Raw genomic sequence first — 25276 nt, 5'->3', positions numbered from 1 at the left:
CCGTGGCTGTTCCTGCCAGTCTTCTTGAGAGGTATTATGCTTTCTGGGCTCTCATAGTTTTCAAGATCTAAGTACTCAGGGCTGTCAACTGTAGCATATGGCAGAGCTCTGGTCTAGCATGGTCTCATATGTAGCATATGGCAGAGCTCTGGTCTAGCATGGTCTCATATGTAGCATATGGCAGAGCTCTGGTCTAGCACGCATGAGGCCGTTGGTTAGATTTCTAGTACCCACTGAGGATTTGAGACGAGAGTGGGCAACATAAAGAAGCCCTACTTCAAATGAGCTCACACCGAGTCCCCTCTAACCCTACTCTTGCATTTGTGTAAGATTTATGCTCCCTTTAGCCCTAGCTAAAATCATAGCCATTTTGCCTCAAAAGATGTTCCACGGATGCCTAAAAACGATTGATAGCTATGAACTTTTAAAACTGTGGTCTAAAGGTGTTTGAAAAGCAATAAATTACATGTGCCAAGCCTCACTTTTCTCTATGTCACACAGTTCTGTTCTCAAGTCCAGCACAGAGAAACCTTTTATTCCCATACTGACTTCTGCCAGAGCTGTCCACACCAAGACCCAGCCTAGACCCAAAGGACAGTTGACTTTCTTCTTCTGCAGACTGTACCAAGAGCCCCACAAGCAGACGGCAGCCCCAGGGCAGAGCAGCTGTCCCCTCTTCTAGTTCCCTGTCCTAGCTGAGGCAAACCCAGGACCTGACATTGATAAGGGTCTTCCTCTGTAGCCTAGGATAATCTAGGCAGCCCATCCAACTCAGCCTTCTAAGTGCCAGGATTATGGGTGGAGCTGATAACCCCAGCTTAGAGCCAACCTTTTTTCAAGGCAGCTTTTGTGTCAATAGCCCTGGCTCTCCTGGAACTCACTTTGTAGTACAGGCTGGCCTCTAACTCAGACATCTGCCTGCCTCTGCCTCCTGAGTGACGGGACTAAAGGTCTGTGCCAGCACTTCCTAGCTGTATATCTTGAATCCCAGCATTTAGGAGGCAGAGGTAGGAGGATCTCTGTAAGTTTGAAGTCAGCCTAATCTACAGAGCAAGTTCCAGGACAGCCTGAGCTACACACAGAAGCCCTCTTTCAAATAACCAAGGAGAAAAAAAGGTTTACACTTTCTGGGGCTGGGGAACTGGCTCAGTGGTTAAGAGCACACTGGTTGCTCCACCAGAGGTCCAGGGTTCTACTCCCAGCACCCACATGACCGCTAACAACTGTTCTAAGGGATCTGATGCCCTCTTCTGGATTCTGAAGAATCCATGCTACACAAAGGTACATGTAGGCAAAACATCCATACATATAAAATAAATTAAATAATTTAACAAGTGTGCAACACCACCTCCAGCTTCTAAGAACCAATCTTGATAAGATCCAATCACCAACAAAGTGCAGTGGACCCAGCTGTAAGCTTAGCCTTTGGAAGGTTAAGCCTTTGGTAGAATCAAGATCAGGTTTTCAAGGCTGTCACCAGCTGTATGGTGAGTTTAAGGTCAGGTCTTTAAAAGACGCTATCCCAAAAAAGCAAAAACAAAAACAATAAAACAAAACAAAACAAAACAAAAGCAAGCCAGCCAGCATTTGGGAGGCAGAGGCAGGCAGATCTCTGAGTTCAAGGCCAGCCTGGTCTACACAGAGAGTTCTAGTACAGCTGGGGCTCTGAAGAGAGACCCTGTCTCAAAAAACAAAATAAGAAAAGGAGAAAATGCTGCTCGTGATGTTGGAGACTGGTCAGATATTCTCCTGGTTTGTAGCTGAAGAATGATTGAAGAACCAGGGGCATGGGGAAATGGCTCAGTAGGTGAAATGTATGCCACTTAAATGTGAAAACCTGGGTTTGGATCTCCAGAACCTTCCCATACACCACGGTAGCAGACTTCTGTAATCCTAACACTCTTATCATAAGATAAGAATCGGAGAGAATCTCTGAAAGTTTGCTGACCACTTAGCCTGGCATACACAGCGGCAAATAACAAGAGATCCTGACTCTCAAATACACTGAGGGCAAGGACTGAAACCTGAGGTAATCCTTTGACCACCGTAGAGTGTATTCACCTGAACTCACACACAAGAATCACATGCACGCATACACACACACACACACACACACACACACACACACACACACACACACACACAACTAGAAAACAGAGAACGGGGCAGAATGGTCGATCATACCTCTACAGCGGGGCTGTTCTCCAGTCCAGGTACCGTTAGCAAGGCATACCACGCTGCTGGGCCCAACCAGCTGGAACCCAGGGTTGCAGGTAAAATGGACTTCGTGGTCCACTAAGTACTTGCTCCCAAACTTCTTGCCATTAGGAGGGGCATCCAGAGCTGGGCAGGAAACTGTAAAGAGAAGAACAGGGATTAGGACCTGCAGACCTGAGCTGCAGCCACAGAAGCATGGCTAGCACTCATAAGACCTCTCTGTGTGTCGAATGACTGCTGCAGGCTGGGCACGGCCCTGGACTCTGTAAATGCCACATCTCATGAAACCTCCTGATGTTCTTGGAGACAAGGAGGAGAACACGCTGTTGGCCTAGAGAAAACTGAGGAGACAGCCTCAGAGACTTGGAGGCTTGTACGTGCAGGGCCTCCAGGCTTTGATCGGAGTGCCAGATTGGTGAGATGACCACTGCCTCCATTTTCTCTCGTCTCCAGCCTACTGAGTGTCCAAAGTCTCCTGACAGGTTCAGCCTACCTCTAGGCTGGCTCCTTCTTCCTGCTCTCCAGGTCTTCATTCAAACATCACCGCTTCCCATGTGAAGCCTTGGCTACCATGCATCTCCATCCCCAGTCCCCCTCTTAGCCTTTGTGACTACCTGGCTGTCTTCACGTTCATCATCGGAGTTCTCTGCCTGAATGAAACCTGGTCTGTGCTCTTTCTGTAGCCCCAGCCCCAACCCCAGTCGGGTGCTTGGCACACAAAGTTTGTTCTATAAATGAGCCTTGAAAGAAACGAGATTTACTGAACCTCTGACGAAAACCGTCTCTGGAAACGGTACCTCACACAACAAAGGAAGTCCAAAGAAACAAAGCCACAGTGTAGGAACCAATGATGTCAGATATCCCGCCGGCTCTATCTCCTGCCCCCTGAGCCCCTAGACCAGGGGAAACTCACCTCTAAGCCTAGAAGGTATGGAAGATGTCACCAGGAAGACACACCGGAACTCTCCCTTAGTGGAGGGAAACCGGGGTGCCCCCATTGCACCCCAGATAAGCGGGACTTGCCCTCGAAGCCCTTCTTCTCACCCCAACTTGGTGGGGTCACTGAAGAATGAACTCTCAGGCATGAACAGTAAGAGCCACTCTTGTGAATGGAAAATAACAAACTTAGTAAGTGCAGCGTGCTTGGTAGGTCAGGGTGGAAGGGCGTGCCTGTGTGGAGGGCAGATGTAGGAAGCATCTGAGACTTCCAGGCTGTGAACTTAAAACCAGTCTGAAAAATAGACTGTTGCACTAAAAATAAAAGCAGGATGAAAAGCGGAACCAGGGTTCTGTCCTCTGGGGAGGACGGGGAGCTGAAAAGTACCTTTGCTTGCAGAGGGATGTTTTTGACAATTTTGTGGGATCATAGGTTGCTACCTATGTAGCTATTAAGCCTAGAGTAAGAGGAACAAGAGGACACAGGCTGGGTGTGGTGACAAACCACAGCTGTTGGGAGGCAGTGATAAGAAGACTTTGAGGTCCACGTCAGCCTAAACGATGTATTGAGAGCCTATCTTGAAACAACAAAAACGAAAACCAGGCCTGGGGATGCAAACACAATCCCAGCACTTGGGAGGCAGAGGTAGGAGGATCGGGAGTTCAGGATTATCCTTGGTTGCACAGCAAGTGTGAAGCCAAGTTATGTGATGACTTGAGCTACATACAATAAAAACGGAACAAGAGGGCTGTGGGGATAGCTCAGTGGTTAAGGATGCTTCCTGCTCCTACAGAAGACCTGGGGTCCAATGCCCTCTTCTGGCCTCCTTGGGCACATGTACACACATGTGCATACATACAGACACTCACAAATAAATCATTAAAAAAAAAAACCCTGGAAATAGGTAACTGTCAAATGTAGGAGAGAGAAGTAATCTTAATACACACTTACACACACATACACACACACACTTATACACACATACACATATTCACATACTCATACACACACACTCTTTTTCTCATACACACATACACTCTCTAGCACACACACACACTTTATCTCTCACATACATATAAATACACACACACACACTTGTGTGCACACGTGAAGGACAAACTGGATGGGGAGAGTTGTGGGGAAGATTCTTGAGTGTAGTTCTTGGCCCTCGCCTAATGGTGTGGGACCCACCTGGAGGTGCATCCGGGGTCATTTTGCTAACAGTGTTCTGCAGTGCCGTCAGCCGGCTCTTCATGTTTCGGATGCCCTCGGTGAAGCGGGTCTCCTGGCCCTTCAGCAGCTGCTGCAACTGGCGGACGGTCGTGAGGAGCTGCTGTTTGTTGAGACAGCTCTGGGGAGAGAAGAGGCCATTGCAGCTGATGTCATCCTACCATCATGCTCTGGGCTTGCAGAAGTCTGCACCATGGGCTTCAAACTCCCTGGTGCCCTGTAAAACACCTTGGTAGATCAGCTACCCCAAGGCACCCCTCTCTTCTAGATATTTAACCTCAGTGGTCCTCAACCTAAGGGTCTTGACCCCTTTGGGGGTTGAACAACCCTTTCCCAGGTCATCTGCATATCACATATTTGCATTATAGCAATAGCAAAATTACACTTATGGAGTAGCAACAAAATTAACAAAGGGGGTCACCACGACCTGAGGAACTGTATTAAAGGGTCACAGCATTAGGAAGGTTGAGGACCACTGCTCTACCTGGACAACAGCATCTGCTCAGTTAAGTCGCTAGGTGACAGCCCAAGTACACACATCATACCCCGACTTCACCCTTAGACACAACAAAACAAGGACAGACTTGGCGACCAAATGACTGGGTGGCTAAGCAGCCATTTGAAGCCAAACTTCCTTATAATGACTGGCCTGTCACTCCAAGGACACACGAACTCCTCCTTACTCTAAGTTAAGACACTGAGTTCCAGGCTGGGTGAAATTTTCCTTTCTCCATCGGACACTTGGAAAATGAGAACAGCGGGACACAGAGAACAGGCAGGGAGACCTGGTGCTTCCTGGGCTTTTCAAAAATGTAGAAGGTAAAATAAGGGAAAAATAGAATAAAGAAGTATTCAATACAACCAGTGCCTGTTTGGGAGCCTTTTAAATAGCTTTTTTTTTTTTTAAGGAAATCCTGATTGTACTTGACATTGGCAAAGACTATCTGACTTACAGCAATGTGAACATCATGCTGGATGAGAAAGTTCCTTCCCATCGCATCTGGAAGAGATGGCTCAGTGGTTAGGAGCGCTTTCTGCTCTTGCAGAGGACGGTGTTTAATTCACAACACCGTAAGGAGCAGCTTGCATCAGCTTGTAAGCTCCGGAGGATCTGATGCCCTCTTCTGCATTCCAAGGCCATCTGCACTTCCACATTCACTTACTGTGCCCGCCACTCCACTGACACACACACACACACACACACACACACACACACACACACACACCCCACATACATGCACACATACACACATACACAACACACACATGCACACACACATACACACACTCACATACACACATACACATACACACATATACATATACACACACATATACATATACACACATATACACACACATACACACACATACACACATACACACGCATACACATACACCTGCACACACACACACACACACACACACACACACACACACACACACACGAAATCTTAAGGAGAAAAGAGCTAGGGGTGAGGTGGAGCAAAGACAAGGAATATCCAGGAAGGAGAGAGGAGCTTGGCCTTGGGTAACTGATTCTGGGTCCATTTGGGAACTATGCGTCACAAGATACAATCTGTCTGACCTGGCTTGTATTCCGTGTAAGGGGTCGGGGGAGGCAATACGTCAACACTGATGATGCACACACGTCCTTAGGGATGTGGATCATGGTTTAGTTGGCTTTTACTTCTCACTGAGCGTCAGCTGTGTGCATTATAGTGTGTACATGCTCATGTATGTGGCCACGTGTGTGCAAGTGGACATATGTAGAGGCCAGAGGTGGATATTTATGTCTTCCTATGTCCCCGAGTCCCAAGCATAAGTTTTATAATTAAACAAAATATGTAAAAGCCAGTGAGGCAGCTGGGCAGCTGAGGTATGTGGCCTCCGCAGCTTGGGCCATGTCCAACCGCTCAGTGGAGCTGCTGTGGCCACAGTGGGCCACTCTCCTGGAGAGACTGCCAGGCCACGGCACCTTGGAGTTTTCACCAAACACATGACTCATGGGCTAGAGTCAATGGATGCTTTTGACAAAATTGAGTTCCCAGTTGCCCCTGGAATCTGTGAATCCACAGGGGCTCCTTGGCCTCCAACATAACCGGAGCCTGATGAGGCATAGCCCCAAAGGCAACTTCTGGAAAGAGAAGTTTGTTTTTCTACTTCCTCCCCCACGGTTGGCCATCCTTTCCACACAAAGTCCCGGGCACCCAGGCGGTGACCTGTTCTTACCTGCCTAGCACTGTGTGGCCAACCCCTCCAGACCTGAGCTCCCACACCTATCTTCCTGCGCTAAAAAGGAAGCGGATGTCTTTGCGGCTTTGTCAATTCCATTTGGGATGTGCTTCCACTCACAAAGACACATTTCTCTTCCTCAGATGCTGCTGCCTCTTCGCTGCTTCGGCAGCTGGCTGGCGGCCACACGTGGAGAAAGCAGCCTCTATTTGTGGTTACATTGGTCCTCATGCCACAGCGAGGCTGAAAGGCAAGTGATTTGACCCCAATCATGTAACCTGGGACTGGTAGAGTCTGGGCTTTCCAACCTTCCCAAGGAGCATCCTTATCGAATCCCACATAACCCTTTATGGTAGGGTCTTTTTCAGGAATTAGCACCCCTGGAGTGGACTTTTTAACTCTTAAAAAGTTGGTTAATGAGTGATGGAAACAGAAGTGGAGAGGTATCTCTCACATGCAGATGTCAGCTCATGACACCTGGGAGAGAGCTTGCTGGACTGGGGGATGCGCCAGGCTCAGTGTTGAAGTCAAGAGTTTTCAATTCCAAAGGTTTTGCTGGGAAGGGCAAATGCATAGGAACCTGGAGTGGAGCCCCAGGACCCCAGGAAGTAAGACAAGAGGAGAGTGGGGGAGAGCCTGAAGGTGGCCATTGGGGCAGCCAGGTTTCTCTAACCTCAGTGCTCACCCTAAAGACAACTGACACCAGAGGCTTTATCCCTTAACTATCACTGGGGTGAGACCTAGCAGCTTTAGGCTGTATTGACACCGGAATCGGGGAGCCCACTAAGAAGGTTTGTGACAACTTGATGAGGAAGACTGAAAGGCTCTCTCTGACCCACCCCTGCCTAACTGCCTCAGGCAGTGAAAGAAAGGTCTCGGGTGCCATTCTGCTGGATGAGAGACAGGAGCTAGCTAATGGATGCCTTTCACAGGATGTCTGGGGGCTCCTCACTGCAGCAGCCACTAACTGGGCAACTCTCTGATCCAGAAATATGGACATGGAGCTGGCGGGAGGCAGGCTCACACTCTGCTGTCCTAGTCCAGAATTTAGTCCACCTGACAATGGGGTGATGAGACTGGCACCCCCGTTTCAGCCAGGACAAGTGCTCAAGAGGCCTGAGTTTTGGGGATGAGTGGGTCATGCCCGAACGTTCCCCATTTTCAAATTGAAACAGTATTTATCATCTTACTTGGTCAGGGAAAGCATCCATCTTGAAAAGCAATTCAAAACATAAAACTAATCCAAACCAAGAAACACCAACGCTAACGTCCTGCTCTGTGTTACTGTCTGAGTTGGGCCCACACAGGCATCTCCATGATCACCAGGACAGACTAGGTTGCCACTCAGCTCTCCGTCTGTCCCTCCTTCCACTGGATGTACTGTTACTTTCACATCAGTGGACGTGGCATGGGTCTAGATCTGTTCTCAACTTTGCTTCCCTCCCTCTGTGTACATTTTTTAGTCTGGAGGGGGCTCCTTCTTTCCCCCATCCATTCTCTCCACTGTGCTCTCCTACCCACCACCACTGCCTGCTCAGAACATGAGCTCCTGAGCCATGGGAACAGATCATTCCCTACTTCTCAAATACAGCCTTGCTGAGGCTGCCTGAGGAGCAAGGCAAGAGGCGAGCCTGCATGGCAGTGGAAGTCTGAGGCAATGAGAAGGGGCCGGTCCTTCTCATTGGAAGATACCAGACTCCATCTGTACAAGGTGACCCTAGGTTCCCCACAACCTTCTGCAATAGACTTCCTATTCTGGAGAGAAAATTCAGCAAGGCTGTGACTGGGCATGGGTCAGCCCCAGTCAGGGCTGCAGGAGGCTCCCACACCCTAGGAAGGAGAAAGGAGTCCACTCCATCTGGGCCCTCATCTCACAGGTTCCTATGGGACCCTCAATGCTTCCTTTTTCTGTTTGGTTTTTTATTTTTCTCTTGAAGAGATTTTCCCCTTAATTGAAGTATCTGTCACTGGCTTTTGAGGTTGGAAGGACAGGATGATGGTACAGCTCTTAACTAGCATGTTCAAGGTCATTAGTTTGATCACCACAGAAACAAAAATGAAAATTGAACAAAGCAAAAATATCTGGCTACACACTCAGGTTACGGCACTGACAAGAAGCTGTAGAAAAATTGCCTCTATTTTAATAACACTTAAGATAAGGAAATTTTCCACTTCTGAAAGAATAAAAAGACCTGGGTTAATCTTTGTTTTCTTTTCTTTTTTTCTTTTTTTAGAGTCAAGATTTCTCTGTGTAGCCCTGGCTGTTATGGAACTCGCTTTGTAGTCCAGGCTAGCCTCAAACTCACAGAAATCCACCTGCCTCTTCCTCCCAAATGCTGGGATTAAAGGTGTGAGCCGACAGGCCTGGCTTAGGGTTTATCATTCTTGTTACACCACTCTTAAAAGAGACGACAAGCGACCTAATTCAAACTCTGACATCAGAAGCCTTCAGTGAAGAATGGGATCACACTGCCAGCTCTTCCCAGGTATAGATGGTCCTAGAACACGACGTCACCGCTGAGCACTGGGCAGAGGAGCCAGAAGTTCTGGAGAGTGATGAGAGACCTTATCTGCAGCCTGGAGAGAGGGCTCAGTGGGTAAGAATGGTTGCCTCGGTAAAAAGACAGGCATGTGACTGTAAGGCAAGTACATCTGCAGCCTGGGGCTGTGGGAATGGACAACAGGAGGATCACCGGAAAGAGGCCCCAGCCCGGCTCCAGATTTGCTGAAAGTGTTTGAGATCAGGACACCGGATGTCAGGAGCAAGTGCCTTCAGGAGCAAGTGCACGCATGTGCACGCGCACGCGCGCGCGCGCACACACACACACACACCCATCTTCCTCAGGGAAGTCCTTGTTCACTCTTTTTTTTTTTTTTTTTTTTTCAGAGCTGGGGACCGAACCCAGGGCCTTGCGCTTGCCAGGCAAGTGCTCCACCGCTGAGCTAAATCCCCAACACCTGTTCACGCTTTCATTGTTGTCTTTCTTGAGGTTTATTTGCTCAAAGCCCCTCGGGGCTTGCCATGCTCACCTTTCTTTGAAAACCAACCAGGAGAGAGGAGTCCACAAGTACACTTTATACACAGACCCCACCAGCTGATTGAGGGGCCCACAGCTAAGGATGCTGTGTGACTCCAAGATTACCTGTCCTTTATCCCACAACTTAGTAGGCCTAGCCCTTCCCACCCTATCCAGGCCTCCTGACTGTTGGGCTGAATTTATAAGTGAAGTCAAGACCCAGAGCCCAGAGTAAAGACTCCCACAGGCAAGATGTGTCAGGTGAGGGCTGGATGGTCCTTGAGGCTTTGATGTACATAGCTGAGGGGACTTCTTCACAGTGTCTTAGCATGGCAACCAACTCAACAGTTACCTTGCTGACAGAGCCCTGAGCTCTCAGGCGGCCACAGATGACCCCTCCAACTGGAAGGGACTGCCTCTCACCCTGCTTCCTCCTCAGCCACAGCTATGTGCTGTGTCAGCATATTCTTCATGGAAACACAGATGTTTTGATGCCTTTAGGTCTCAGACAGGACAGACTTGCCAACTTGGGCTTGCTAAGCCAAAGCTCAAGGCCCTCACCATTGACTCATGGGGAAATGTGTGCACTTTCTCTAGAACTTTACTTTTAGATCAAGTCTAGGGTTGTAACTCCTCCACTGAGCACACACACGCAAGAACAGAGAAAGTTCGAGAGGTCACCCCAAGAGCTCTCCACAGCCCCTGCAGTAGTCAGGGTTCTCCAAAGACGCACAGGCAACAGGAAATAAACAGGAATTAAGCATAGTTAATGTACTAGGATGTGTGTGTTGTGCATGTACGGCATGCACATTTGATATATATCAAATTTTAATGTTAAGACTGATTTATTTTTAAAGCTGATGTGTGCAGGTATTTTGCCGGTATGTATGTTGCACACCAAAAAGCATGCAGTGCCTGTGGAGGTCAGAAGAGGAAGTTGCATCCCTTGGAACTGGAGTTGCAGATGTTTGTGAGCCACTATGTAGGTACTGGGTACTGAACCCAGGTCCTCTGCAAGAGCAACTAGGACTCTGAACACTGGGCCAAATCTCCAGCCTTTGGTGTGTGTGTGTGTGTGTGTGTGTGTGTGTGTGTGTGTGTGTGTGTATGTATGTATGTATGCACGTGCGCACACGCATTCGAGCTCGAGCGCGAGCGCGTGCAATATCTGCATTCCTATACACACACTCATGAAGGAGGAAGGGAAAGAGGTAGAGAGAGAATGGGAGTGTCTAACTGGCTCATGTAATTGTGGGGTAAGATCTATGTCGCTATTGCATCTCAAGTTCAAAGGCACCTGGAAGAACTTACTCTGTTGTTTGCATAAGAGAATAACTTCATTTTAAGGGGAGTAATTTCTTTAATTAAAGTCACTGATGTGATGTTAATCACATCTAAATAATATTCTCCCTGCAATCTGTAGGGAAGCCATGACTTAGCTAAGCTGACACAAAATTCATTGTCAAAAGCCTGCAGCTGGAGTCTCCCTTTGAGGGCCTGAGCCACAGGGCATTTTGAGGTTCTCTGTGTGTGTGGTAGCAGGGATTGAATCCACACACCGGAGGGAGGAGTCTACCTCTGAGCCATGCACACAGCCTGCAGGGTTTTTTTGGTTTTTTGGTTTTTTGTTTTGTTTTGTTTTGTTTTTTTTGTTCCTTGCTGGTCATTGGCAATTTTTATATTTATACCAAAACCTTCATTTTGTTTTCTCACACAGCCATAGAAACAGGAACAGTGGTTTCTCTTGTTTCTCTCTCACCGCTCAGCAAGTTGTGAGCCATGCTAGCCCATCCTCTCCGTGACATGTGCTAAACACACGCCCCATGTCTTCTCTTCTATGCATCTTCTCCTTGCCATGCACCACGAGATAGGAGCATCTGCTGTCATCACTACTCAGAGAACTGAATCACAGGGACAGAAACATACCCAAATTACCCAGCCAGGAGGAAAGCTGTGCCGGGCAGGACAATGGTCTATACACTGGGCCCTGCCACCTTTTGAAACAGCATCTGTGCTGGTGTCGAGCCAGGCTGTGGTTAGCAACACACATTCTTTTCATGAAGTCAGGGACCGATGCTCTAGGGTGACACTGGCACACTTGGGTGACACAACACGTTAATAATGCTATTACACTATGTTCTAAATGCCTCCACTTCTCCACAAACAATCTTTTTCCTCCTTTCTCCTTCCCCTTCTCCCTTTCTCCCTCCATCCCTGCCTGCCTGCCTGTTCCCTCCCTCCCTCCATCCATCCACCCATCCACCCACCCACCCATTCCTGCTTGCCTCCCTGCCTTGCCTGCCCTTAGCCCAAGACAGGCTACTCAAGTCTCGTGCCAAATAGGTCCCTCTGGATGAATATATTCTTACAAATGGTGACTCCAATGATGTGTACAGCCCATTTTCTGAAAATGGTGGCTTTCAGTGCTGTCAAATTATGGGTGCTATTTTTTCTTAATATGTCCAGTTGAGTATGCCTATAATCCCAGCACTCAGGAGGCAAAGGAAGGAGGATCGCTTCTAGTTAGAGGCTTGCCCGGTTCACGTAATGAGATCTTATATCTTTTCTTATTCCTTTATTTAGGTTCCTTGTCCTCATTTTAAGTCCTAGGAGGTTACAAGAGCATGGAGGTTTCTGGAAGAGAACATGAAAGGATATGAAAGTTCTACTCACTTGGTGTCTGCCTTTGTTCCCAGAGCCCTGGGGCTGCAAAAGCTGCCCCTTTACACTTATAGATCATAATCCCAGCATGAAGAAGTCTGAGATGGGATGGCTAGTATGGGCCAAAAAACCCCATCTCATAATTTTAAAGTGTATGTGTTGGCAATGGCATGCTCAATGGGGCAAATGGCCAATAACAGGTCCAAGCAAGCATGCCAGGCAGGAAATGATATCATAGATGTTTTGACTTGGTGAACCAAGAAGGAGCATGAGCAGGACCTCATAAAGTTTTTCAGAGCAGAGAGGCCATGTTTCTAAGTCCCTAGATCAGCAGGCAGGACCACAAGCCCAGTAAGCCAAAGTAGAGGGCTAGAATACACAGGTCTCCAAAGAGATGTCCTGGCTGAAGGCTAATTGGAAAGAGCAAAAGGAAGTAGGCATGGTAATGCCCAAAACAGACTCAGGTGAGGGGTAGCATACCAGGAAACTCTGGAACTTAGACAAGACAGGCAGTTAGCCACAGCAGAACCCCTGGCCCTGAAGCAACCCATGGAAGAAAGTGCCCACCTATGGAGCAGAGTGTTTCAGACATACCGAGGGGCCTCCTGGGTATCTCAAAGTACCGGGAAGCACAGTGCTTTCTGGACCTTGACTAAGATGTCTGCTCTCCTGTGAATTAGCAGTGCCAGTTCTGTATTTAAATGTCAAACTGCCTCTCATACTCGGAGGCCACCAGAAGGCCACCACGCCTTCCCAGTAGTTGTGTGGATTTAGGGATCTGACTTTCTGTCGTCATACTTTCAAAGTAAACACTGCCCACTGAGCCATCTCTCTAACCCAATTAAGAGCATTTTAAATGACCACAGACTAAAATAATTAGATACAAGTTGAACAAAAACAAGTTTCTATTTAAAACAACACTGACGGAAAAAATATGAAGTACTAACTAAGCAAATGGGAAGGTTGTACTCATAGATTTGAAGCCTCACCGTCCCAAAACTGGTCTATAAATATAATAGAATATCAATCAAAACTGCAGTGGGGCTTTTATATATAAGGGAGAGCTCATTCTGAAATTTTAAAAATGTTGTTTATATGCGGTGTGTGTGTGTGTGTGTGTGTGTGTGTGTGTTTGAGCACATGGGCAGTTTCCTACGCGTGCCACTTGTGCGTGGCTGAGCTCAGAGGCCAATTTTTGGAGTCAGTTCTCTCCATCTACTCCCTGGGTACCAGGAATCCAAGTCACATTGTCAGGCTTGGGAGCCAGTCCCTCTATCTGCTGAGTACCTAACGGCCCTCACTCTAAAACTTTTAATGAAAAAAAAAAAACAACAACAAAAAACAAAGAACAAAGAACCTAAAAGAGGCAACACAATTTTGAAAAGTAATAATAAAGATGAAGGCCTCATTTTACCATCAGCAAATTTCTAGTAGCATATGCATGCGTGTGCATATACACACACATACACACACACACATGCACACGCACACACACACATGTACACACACATACATGCACACACACATACATGTACACACATACACAGACACACAGACACACAGACACACAGACACACACACACACCCGGGCACGATGTGAGTTGATACATTTTTGATAAAAGAGTATGCTAGTGATGCAGAAAAAAGTCCCATATTCCTAAACACCATTAGAATATTTGACTATTCATAAGCAAAACAGTGATCTTCCACACAAATCCCATGCTTTTAAAGGAAGTTCAAAATGGATCATAGTAAAAAGTGCAAAGCTATGAACATTTTAGAGGAAAACTGAAGAAGGTGGTTTTGGCTTTGTGATTAGGCCAAAGGTTCTTAAATGTAATTACTAAAATTCTGGCCAACGAATAGGATTTTATTAAAATTTGTTCTACAGAAGACACCCAGTGGGGTGTGGCTGTGCACACCTGACCTCAGCACATGGAGGGCAGAGACAGTCAGGGTTAGGATTTCAAGTCCAGTCTTAGCTGGAAGCCAGCCTGGGCAACATGGGACTTCATCTTTGAAAGAAAAAGGGGGTGGGGGAAGCAGTTCAAAGAAGCCACAAATGGAGAACATATTTTTAATTCACTTGATTATAGAATCTGTTAAAAAAAAAAAGGCTCCAAACTAAACAGAATAATGACGATCCATTGGGCAAGGCGGGCTTGGGAGTTCATCACTGTAGTCTGAGCTGCTGGGGAGCCTGAGGTGAGCCCACGAATTGAACATGTGACTTCCATCTCACAAACGAAAGCCAAAGGAGGATGGGTGCTTGACTCAACTATTCACGTGGCAGCCAGCACCCAAAAAAACACCCCACACCCTTTGCCAGTCGTTAGGGGAACAAACACAAACCTTGCAGAGATTGCACTCGACACCTATTGCAATGACTAGGGCTAAAACCCTAGTCATTTTACTATTAGCAAGGAAGCAGGTAGCTGGTAGGACATAGCAGCTACAAAACAGAGTTTGAAAATTTAAATTGCAATGTTAAGCACTCATTTTCCATCTGATTCAGCAATCCCTCTCCTACATATTCATACCGGAGAAAAGAAATTTATATTATGCAAGAATCTATGCAAAGCTTTTTATAAAGTGTGTGTGTGTGTGTGTGTGTGTGTGTGTGTCTCATTCATTTTTTTGTGTGTCCTAACAATCAAACTCAGAGCATCGACTTTTGTGTGGCAAATGCTTCTGTCTACTGGCCAGCTCCCTTCTCTGACCCATGATGCACTGCTCATGATAGCCAGAATCTAGAAATGACCCTGTGGGTGTTGCTTGATGGTGAACTGATAAAGTGTGTTCATCCCTACACTGAACAGTATCTGTCAGTACAAAAACACCAAGCTGGTTTTGCTCAGTGTTTTGTCACAGCAATAGATGTCAACTAGAGCACTGCCATTCCATATAGCTATGCCTTCACACACATGTACACATAAAAACAGATATGTCCTCTGACATACGTATGTAGACATATACTCACTGGCACATCCATACTTACACTATAATATTCAAATACTCTGACACATGTGCATGGGCACACACACACACCAATCATGCATTAATACACACATGAAATAATACACACATGCTAGCACACACACAAACACACACATACAGACACACTCATTCCCTCACATAACTTGACATATGCGCTTTCTCTCTCTGTCTCTCTCTCTCTCTCTCTCTCTCTCTCTTTCTCATTCCCTCACATACCCTGACACATGCACATATACACACATACACTCACCTTCATCAAACACGAGGCAATTGTGAACTCACAGACACATGTATGCATGGACTCATACACCCACATAGATGCACTCTTACAATGTCACTCTTAGGTGTCACAAAAGTCAGCAAAGTGGGAACATTTACAGGCACAGACAGGGCTCCTCCAGAGCAACTCACACTGGCTCCACTCGGAGGCCTTCTGGCTTCTGCTGGTGAAGTCCCTGCCCATGCTAGCCCATCTCCTCCATGAAAAGAGGTGATAGTGTGGGTCATTTCCAGCCCTACTGCTTGCCAGCGGGTCTCCTCGCTGGATCTGAGAGCCTTGGGTCTATACTGTCAGGTAGACTCCAGGTACACCATGTTACTTGAGGTCCTCATGAGTCCCATACTGAGTCCACTGAGAATTCCCCTGACCCCAAACCTTTCCCAGGCTGTAACTGACTCCACATTATGACTCTTAGAGTTGGGATTGTTCTTGGTCTCAGGCATTTTTTTCTAGGGACATTACCCCGATCTGAGGTGCAACCTGGACGAACCAAACCAGAGCCTTTGGAGGTAAGACTGGCATCAGAATTTCTAGGCATCCCTCGGGTCATGTCATGCATAGCCAAGATCTGCCTAGAGACTGCTTGACACAGGCCAATGCTGGTCTGCTCTTCAGGGAGCCATAGCAGGAAAATAGAGGCAGAGAGGAAGTCTGTGTAGAGCAGGGGGTCAGCAAGCTTCTGGGAAAGACGTGCTTCTCAGAGCAGAGCTTGGAAAGATGAGAAGGAAGAAGGTAACACTGAGTCTTCCCTGTGGTCCACCCCTCTGCTTTCCCAGCTTGGAGCTGGAAGGATGGGGAAGCCGCAACCATCCTCTGAAGGTCAATTTAACCAGAATTTTGAAACAAACATGGATGACTGGTCCTTTAACCTCCTCTGTTTTGCAGATAAAAAGGCTATGGTGGGCCGCAAGGGGCTGCGAAAGCTGGCCAAGGCAGGGCAGGGACTGGATCTTAGTGTCGCAGGAACATGTTCAAGCTGAGGCAAGCTTGGTGCTGCCTCTGCGACAGATTCAACAGCCGCCCTGATCTCACTAGTTCCCGCCTAAACGCACGTGACAGATGCCCATCAATATCATGAGACGATGGGTCTCTTGAACTTCTCTCTTCTCATGCCCTGCCCCTTCGCAGCCTGGGATGGAGGAGCCCAGTGGGGATGCATCTTCTGTGCTTCTGGCGTTGGGCATGGGATGAAGGTTTAGTTTGGTTTTGTAATCTGCAAAATCGGGGAAATCCCGTTGCTCTGGTGGGTGGGCTCACAGTAGCCCCAGGCTGGGTCCTTGCCATTTGGCTGTTGAGCAACTTCCTGTGGCGCCCACTCATTGCCTTCTGCACTAACAGGAGCAGGTCGGAAACCAAATTCTCTAGGCTTTCTGCACCCCAGAGGACGTCTCAGTATCCCAGGGCAAACTTGCCAGTGCAATTTAGTCCCAGGATGTGGAGCATGGGCAAAGATCAGGTCAGAGTCCAGCCAGAGAGGGAATTTATACCGCTTCTTCCTAACTGGGTGGTCTTAGAGAAGACCTAGAAGACCAGCAAGGGTCTTGACACTCAGCAGGCACCAGCTTCCCTGTACATCCGGCAGCTGTTTGTGCTGCTGTTGGCATGGCTGGAGAAGCTGGTGGGCTGCTCCTCCGTCAGGAATTCAGAGGTAAAGGGCCTCTGTCTGCCGAAATGCATTTGATGGGAGTTGATCCTGAACCTGACAAAACAGAGTCTCTACAATACATTTTTATTTACATTCTCAATTTTAAAAATCACTTTCCAACTGTGGGTGGTGGTGGTGGTGGTGGTGGTGGTGATGATGATGATGATGATGATGATGATATGAAGATGAAAAAAATCTGGCCAAGCAAATAAATTTAGTGGGATTTGAACACATAAATGTCAAAGAAAGAAAGGAAGAAAGAAAAGGAAAGGAAAGAAGAGACAAGAAGAGAAAAGAAAAGAAAAGATGCTGCTGCCGGTATGAGTGTGTAATTGCACTCTAAGAAAACGTAATTGCAACTCTAAGACTTCGGGTACTCCGGATAGAACCACCTGAGGATCTTTCTGCTAAGAATTTCTGAGAATGGTTAGGGTGTGGGGGCAGCAAGAATATTTCAGTTAGAAACGCAAATGTTGGGTTTGGAGAGCGCGGACAATCTCTAGCAGAATTGGGCGGCCAGGTGTTCTCACTGCGATCCACAAAAGACCAATGTCTCAGAAGTCCCGGGGCAACTTTCCCCGGCTGGCGATTCCCACGCGGAGCCACCTTCTCCCGCTGGGCTGCAGCAGCCCAGGTCGCCTACGATGACAGACGGGGAACCCGCTCCTATCTCCATCAACCAAACCCCAGCCCGAGATTCCGCTCCAAGTCCCAACTCCAGCACAGGAGTGGAACGTGGCAAACCCTGGCCTCGGCGCTACCTTCCCGGGAAGCGGGACCCCAAAACGGGCTGCGGGGACACTGACCTGGAAAGCCCGCGCTCCAGGGCTGGCGAGGAGCAGCAAAAGAAGGACGAGCGTGCGCTGAGAGCCTGGCCCCATCTTGCCCCGCACAACCTGGCTGGTGGGGAAGGCAGGTAGATCGCTGTTCCCTGCCCGGCCCTGAGTCCCCACGGTGCACGAGTCCCTTGCAGCTCCCAAGGCCACTATCGTCCGCAGCCGCCTGCACGAGACTGTCCCGACGATGCGGGGAGGCGCCAGCCTGTGGCGGAGGCGAGAGAGGAGGGGCTGCGGAGCTTGGAATGCGCCTGGGAGCGCGCCCAAGCCTCTGCTCTGGAAAAGACCGGGTGCGACGCCTCGCGACCAAGGGTGGCCAGTGACCACCCTAGGCTGCCCCACTGCCCGCCGTCCCCACTGCCTGCTAGGCCCCTGCCATCTATACGTGGCTGATTGATGAGCCAAACTTAGGTCTGTCCCACTCCAAAGTCCACATAAGGACACCTTCCTCCAGTAGAGCAGAGAACAGGGTTAGTGTGGCAGAAAAATGGCCTCATAAACTTGGCCCAGGTTAGACCACGTCTTCTTAAACTGTGGGCCAAAAAATGGGAGCCAAGTTACGGAATTTAGCAAATGGTAAAAGCACAAAACCAAAAATTAATTCAAAATCAAATATAGTAAATCCAAGGCATCCTTGGTCTCCACAACTGTTACTGGTCAGATGCCTCGAGGCACCACAGGAATGACCCCCCCACACACACACCAAAACACTAGGACACTTCGCTCAGATCTCAGACTAACCTATGATATGCAACGAAGTGTTTTTAATGTACACACAAAAATTTTCACTACTTTGTACTACTTATTTATGTGACGTGGTATGCTCTGTGTGACAATTATAACCAAACAATTAATTTGGGGGAAAAATGTCGAAAATACTTCTTTTTCTTCAGTATCAAATATTCAGCCAAGATTTAATTCTTCATGTAAAAATAAATAAGCATACCAAATTTTGTTTAATCTTTAATAAAGGATAAAATAATATTTGTACTAAATAATTGCTTTAAATGCATTTATGGTTACCAGTAAGTGATTTGTACACTTACTCATGTGCCTGAATTCCTGGGATGGCGGAAATATTCCTCAGTGAAAAGGGACTGAGAGCGGGAAGTTTAAAGGGCTCTGGGTTAGACTAAGTCACCCACTGGACAACTCTGCCAATTTTAAAAATAGTGTTCCCTAGGGTTTTAGGAGGGCGCGTGCTCAGTTGCTAAAAATCTACAGCCTTCCTTCTAGGTTTCCGTCTGTTTCCCAAGGGCTTAAAGTAAACGCCCAGCTACAGAATCCGGCTAGGGTCTAGTTAGGTAACAGCCCTGGGGTGGACAGGCATAGAGTTGAGAGCCCTGCACCCAGGCTATGGTGAACCAGATGCCTCAGACCCTCTACCCCTGGAAAATGTAATTTAGTTCCTCCTGCAAGGACATTTTGTGAAGCTCACTCTTATGTATGGAATGGTTCTGAAACCTACAGCCCCTGACCTGGAACTGCTTTCGATGGAATCAGAAGAGAAGCTGAGGGTCCTCTCTTGGCCTGTTAGAGATGCTATAGCAAAGCATTCCCGAATAGACAGTATACAAATGATGCAAATGCGTGCCTCGGGGCTCTGCGAGCTGGAAGGTCAAGATTAAGGCATCTATCGGCAGATTCGATATCTGGTGAAGCTTACTCCAGCCTCACTTGTGGGAACAGACAGGGGAGATCTCTGGGGCTTCTTTTTTCTGGTGGGAGGAGACAAGGTTTCTCTGTGTAGCCCTGGTTGTTATGGAACTTGCTCTATAGACCAGGCTGCCCTTGAATTCAGAGATCCTCCTGCCTGTGCCTCCCAAGTGATGAGATTAAAGGCATATGCCACCACCACCCAGCATGAGGCCTCTTTTGTAAGGACACTGTAGCTATCTAATCCAGAAATATCCTAAGGCCACATCTCCTTACACTACCGTACTGAGGAAGGAGTTCAAAATATGACCACAGCCAGTTCCCTGGAAAGCACGGAGCGCGGAGCACGGGGCACTGGGCCTGGGACCTGCTGGCCACCCAAGCATCGCTATCCAACAAATCCCACTGAGCTACCCACCCCGCCCCCAACCTCCGCAGCAGAGCAAAGTCCACGTCCTTGTGCTTTGAAAGTCTTGCCGAGAGACCCAGTCAGAACACTGCGTGTCACTGTCCAGGTAGAGAGGAAAGGACAGCGGCCAAACCAGGGTAGCCCGTAGATATGGCAGGTTTCTGTGTCAGTCTCCAAGGCGTCTGCTGGCTGTGAGAGAGCCAGTTTCCTGGCTATGCTTACCTCTCCCGTGAATGAAAGCTTTCATTCTACTTGGAGTGGCTATTTATTTTGACTTTCAATCTGCCCCGTATTTACATGGCAACTTCCAAGCACTCTTAGCGGTTCTGGTTACACACTGGACACTAGAGGCTGGGCGGATGTGAGCGAGCTGTCCGTCCTCTCCCTTCGTCCTTTCCTTAGCCATAAAGCTGAGACCCGCCAGATTCCAGAGAGGAAGAGAGTGAAACGACGTAGGAGCTAATCTCCTTTGTCAGCTTGACTGGGTTTGGAATCACTTAGGAGACACATCTAGGCTTGGCAAAGAGGGTGTCTGTCTCCAGAGAGGTTTAGTTGGAGAAGTCTTTGAACGTGGGTGGCACCATCCCCTCGGCTGGGGGCCCGGACGGAGGAAGAGGGGGGAAAGCAGAAGCCAGATGAGCCACAGCCTTCTCCACCATGCTGGACTCAGTCCATGAGCCCAAGAAAGCCCTTCCTCTTTCATTCGCCTCTTGTCAGGCAGTTAGTCCTAGTAACGAGGCAGGCTAACAGGAGCATAGCTGATGACCTGCCTGGGGTATATCAATCCCAGTCTAAATGTCCCTTCTCCTTAGGGCACTTTCAGAACATTCCATCTCAACATCTTAACCTAATCCTCCCTTCACTTTTAGGAATCTAAGAACTTTTTTTTTTTTAGAAATCTAAGGACTTTTTTTTTTTTTTTTTTTTTTTTTTTTTTAGGAATCTAAGGACAGCTTTACTCGGAGTGGCACAGATGCCTTTGCATTTTGTCGTTGTTTTGCTTTTTCCTGGCGTCTCTAAAAGTCAACAGGGACTTTTGCTTTGTCGTTGTCCCTATTTGCTAATTTCCATCCATGACCTTTGCCCTATGGCTGACTTCCATTAGTGTTCAGTGTTCAGCTGAATTAATTTCCTGAGGTCTGGCCATCCTTTTCTCTCCATTCTCAGCTTTCCTGATCTGCAGTAACCAAAGCAGGTGCCCCACAAGCAAGCTTGTCAAGGGTATCTCGAAAGTGGCTAGCAGTTAGAGCGGTGCTCAGTGGTTTAGAGCACTTGCCGTTCCTGCAGATGACCGGGGTTCAGTTCCCAGTACCCACAGGGTAGCTCACAACCGTCCCTCTGTCCAGTTCCAAGAACTCAACATCCTTTTCTGGCCTTTGTACACTGGTGTACAAAGGCCTATGTACCTGGTACACATATGACGCACATACATACGCGTAGGCAAAACTCTCATATACATAACATAAAGTATATCTAGAGAGCAGGTGGCTCTGAACACACACTCTACGGTCAGCGACTTAGTCAGGGAACGGGTCTATCAGCGAGTCTGCTCCCTTCGCTTTCTTTCTGTTGTGTTCAGGAGAATATCTGGGGATACTGGAGGGCTGCCCTGGTGGTAGTCACATCTAAAGAGACTCATTTTGGAACCAGGGAGATGTCTCAGCAGATAAAGGTTCTTGTCACCAAGGCCGATTACCTGAGTGTGATCCTTTGAATCTACACAGTCGGTCAGAACCAAACTCCACAGATTGTTCCCTGCCTTCCATATGAATGCCATTGTATGTGAAAGAGCACATACATGTACATACATACATACATACATACATACATACATACATACATACATTCTCTCTCCCTCTCACACACACACACACATACACGTATGGATTGGTTCTTTGTGAATTTCCCATCATACACCCCAATCCCACCCATCTTTCCCTCCCCTTGTACCCACCCTCCACCCTTGCAACCGCCCCCACAACACAGGAAAAATAATCTCATGGTGGAAGCTGCAGTGTGTCAGTGTGTCCCACAGTGCACCCTTTTGTCCACACATCTTTACTTGCAAATGTTCATTGCAGTAAGTCCTTGGTCTGGTTTGGGGCCTCTGGCTTCTGTTACTCTATCCATGCTGGATCCTCACTGGGACTCCTGTCAGATATGCTGTCATTGCTCTGTGTCTTGGAGATACTAGGGTTTTGGATCTGTAGGACTGGCCATTTATGTGCTTCAGCAGCTTATAGATGGGGTAGGTATAGGGGTAAGCAACTCAAAGTCCTGGATCTGGGCCTGAGGAGTGTCTGGTCAGCCAGCTGTTCTCTGGCTTTTACACCCTTGAGGCTGGCTCACCAGTAACTCCTCAAGACTAGGACCAGCTCTGCCCTACAGTCAAGGTACAGGACCCACTCTCCCAAGTGCTACAGCAGGTGAGGGACACGGCCAGTTCTGCTCTCGTGACTCTATCAGGGCCAGCTCTCCCACCTGCTGCCACTGGTGAGGGCAAAAAGAAGGGGTGGGGAATCTCTCCTTTACCAATGCCACCACCCAACAGACAAGAGGGAGGGCTGGCTCTCCCACACTCACTCACACCCTCTGGGCCAGCTCACCAGCAACCCCCAAAACCAGGGTCAGCTCTACCCTGCTGAGCAGTGCAGGGCCTACACTCCTCGGCTGACCTCAGGGCCAGCTCTTCTGCCTGCCATAGGCAGCAAGGGATTGAAGGAGGGGAGGGGCATCACTCCTGTGCCCATGTTACTGCACAACAGACAAGTGGTTGGCCAGCTTTTCTACCGTCACTCCCTAAGGCCAGCTCTACCATGTGCCCCCACACACACAAGGGTCAGCTCTACTGTGGTGCCCAGGTCGGGTGCAGGACTCACTTTCCTGAGTGTTGCAGCTGGTGAGGGGCAGAGCCAGGTCTCCTGCCTGCACACATGGTGAGGGGATAGGAGGGCCTCTCCTCCTCACCTATGCCACTGCATGGAAGACAAATCATAGCGCAAGTTCTCCTGCACTGGAAGAACTCACCAGCAGCTCTTGAAATGCGTGGGGCCTGTTCTCAGTACTGCAGCTGGCTAGGGGTGGGGCCAGCTCTCCGGCTCTCATACCTCCAGGGCTAGCTCTCCCATGATGCCCAGGTAAGGGGTAAGGCAATTCTGCACGGCCCTCAGACATCAACATCTCCCCCAGCAGCGGCCCAGACCAGGGATGACCACCTGGCCTTTAGCAGGAACAGACACCTGCTGTTGCAAGGCCACAGACACAGGTGTGGCAGAATAGGCCATGACTCCATGTGGTCATGGTGCCTCCCTTGTGGTATCACCAGCTAGTCACAACAGCCTCCCTCCCCAAGTCTGATGGCCCAAAACTCCCTCCAGTGGTAGATATTCCCTCCCCTGCCCTTTCTCCAACACAGACTTTGCTGAATTAGTTTGTAAGTAAACTGTTTTTGTTTTTTGTTTTTTGTTTTTTTTAAAAAAGATCAGGGGGTTGGGAATTTAGCTCAGTGGTAGAGCCTTGCCTGGCAAGCGCAAGGCCCTGGGTTCGGTCCCCAGCTCCTAAAAAAAGAAAATAAAAAAAATAAAAAAAATAAAAAAAGATCAGAGCTGGATGGTTCTTGAGATAAACAATGGGCCCAGCAAAATAGCTCGGTATTGTGGTAACCACTTATCATCAAGCCTGACAGCCTTGAGGGTAGCTCCTCACTACCCTCTACTCTCCGATTCTGCCCCTTCACTGTGCCCACACCTTTCTGTTTCTCTTCCATTTCTCCACCACTTACTCTTAGTGGCATCCAGTGTCCCTGAGTGTCTGGGATCATCTCAGGAGAGATCCCTGGAGTGCTATGGTCGGCTCGTGCAGTATGGCACCAGGCAGGGGGCATCTCAGACATGAGGCCCTCCTCAGAGCTGCTCAGTGCTGGACCAGTGGTCATCTTTGGCTAGCTCCCTGTTGGGCTCCATGGCAGCAGTCTGGTGGTCATCTCAGACTCACTTCTTGCCTAGCCTGCCCGAGTGGCCCCCTGAGAGAGTCATCCTTCTCCAGCTCACTCCCAATCTGGGCCAGTAGGTCCCAGGCAGGGTTCTTCTAGTCTCCAGCTTGCTATCCATCCTGGGAGTCTATCCAGGCCTGCCTGGCACTGGGCCGGTGGCTGTCTCAGGCCTTCACTTTTCGGGGATTGTTAGGTTACGAATCATTCAGATGTTCATAGGTTAGAACGCAGCAGAGACATAGTCTCTCTCTTCTCTGCCACCTATTGACATGCATGTGACACAGCAGCCACACCTGCTCCTCTAGGGGCAAGGACAAATACAGTTTTTAATGAAAAAAAAAAATGGTTTTAGGGACCGCGGATATAGCACAGTTGGTAGAATGCTCGACTGGTGTTAGTGAGACTTGAACTGGATCCCCAGCGCTGCATAAGCGCCTGCAAGCACTCACCTATAACACCAGCACTTGGAGGGGAAAGCAAGCTGCAAAGGAAGAAGAGGAAAGTTGAATTTTAATTTTAATTAATATTCTGTCTGTCTGCATAGATCAGAGACAAACTCCTGTGTCATTCTATTTTTTTTTTTTTTTGGTTGTTGTTCTTTTTTTTCCGGAGCTGGGGACCGAACCCAGGGCCTTGCGCTTCCTAGGCAAGCGCTCTACCACTGAGCTAAATCCCCAACCCCCTGTGTCATTCTTAAAGTACTGTCCACCTCTTTCTTTGGACAAAGTATCTCTCATTGGTCTGGGGTTTGCCTAATAGTCTAGAGCGGATGGTCCTCCTGTCTCTGCCTCGCCAACACTGGGAGCATAAGTATACCCCACCAGGGCTTGACTTTTAGTACATGGGTTCTGGGGCTCAATCTCAGATCCTGAGGCTTATACGGTAAGCATTTTACTCAATGAACCATCTCCTCGGCATTTAAATTATCTATTCATTTATTCATTTACTTATTTATCTGTTAGGCTCTTACTATGTTACAGAGACCCCACCACTCCTGACTAAGAGAGAAAGATTTGTTGTAGAAGTCTATGTTGACCACCCGGCTACTGGCAGCACACAATGATTCCAGGGCTGTCCTGTGGGGCCTTCATGGTCCCTTAGGGTGTCCACATCAGGGTGCTTCTCTCCTGATCCGTGCATGACCCAGTCTTGCTGTCGGCACATT

The 25276-nt window shown here is 48.3% G+C and overlaps 1 protein-coding gene and 1 non-coding gene across 2 annotated transcripts in view; both read right to left on the bottom strand.

Moving 5' to 3' along the window:
* The window catches only part of Fbln7 (fibulin 7), a 36281-nt gene extending 17979 nt beyond the window's left edge, over positions 1-18302 (bottom strand). The window contains 3 exon segments of the mRNA NM_001430105.1: positions 2185-2355; positions 4346-4505; positions 18026-18302. Of these exon segments, the coding sequence (NP_001417034.1) occupies positions 2185-2355; positions 4346-4505; positions 18026-18100 (406 nt within the window). The 5' untranslated portion in view covers positions 18101-18302.
* Positions 18303-24296: 5994 nt separating this feature from the next.
* On the bottom strand, positions 24297-24423 carry LOC120102056 (small nucleolar RNA SNORA17). Its single transcript, XR_015685158.1, has one exon. It is a non-coding gene; the product is annotated as a small nucleolar RNA SNORA17 (small nucleolar RNA).
* Between the last annotated feature and the right edge of the window lie 853 nt (positions 24424-25276).

This window comes from Rattus norvegicus, chromosome 3 (assembly GCF_021556685.1).
Source record: "Rattus norvegicus strain SHRSP/BbbUtx chromosome 3, alternate assembly SHRSP_T2T, whole genome shotgun sequence".
NCBI lineage: Eukaryota > Metazoa > Chordata > Mammalia > Rodentia > Muridae > Rattus > Rattus norvegicus.
This window is presented reverse-complemented; position numbering and strand designations above follow the sequence as displayed.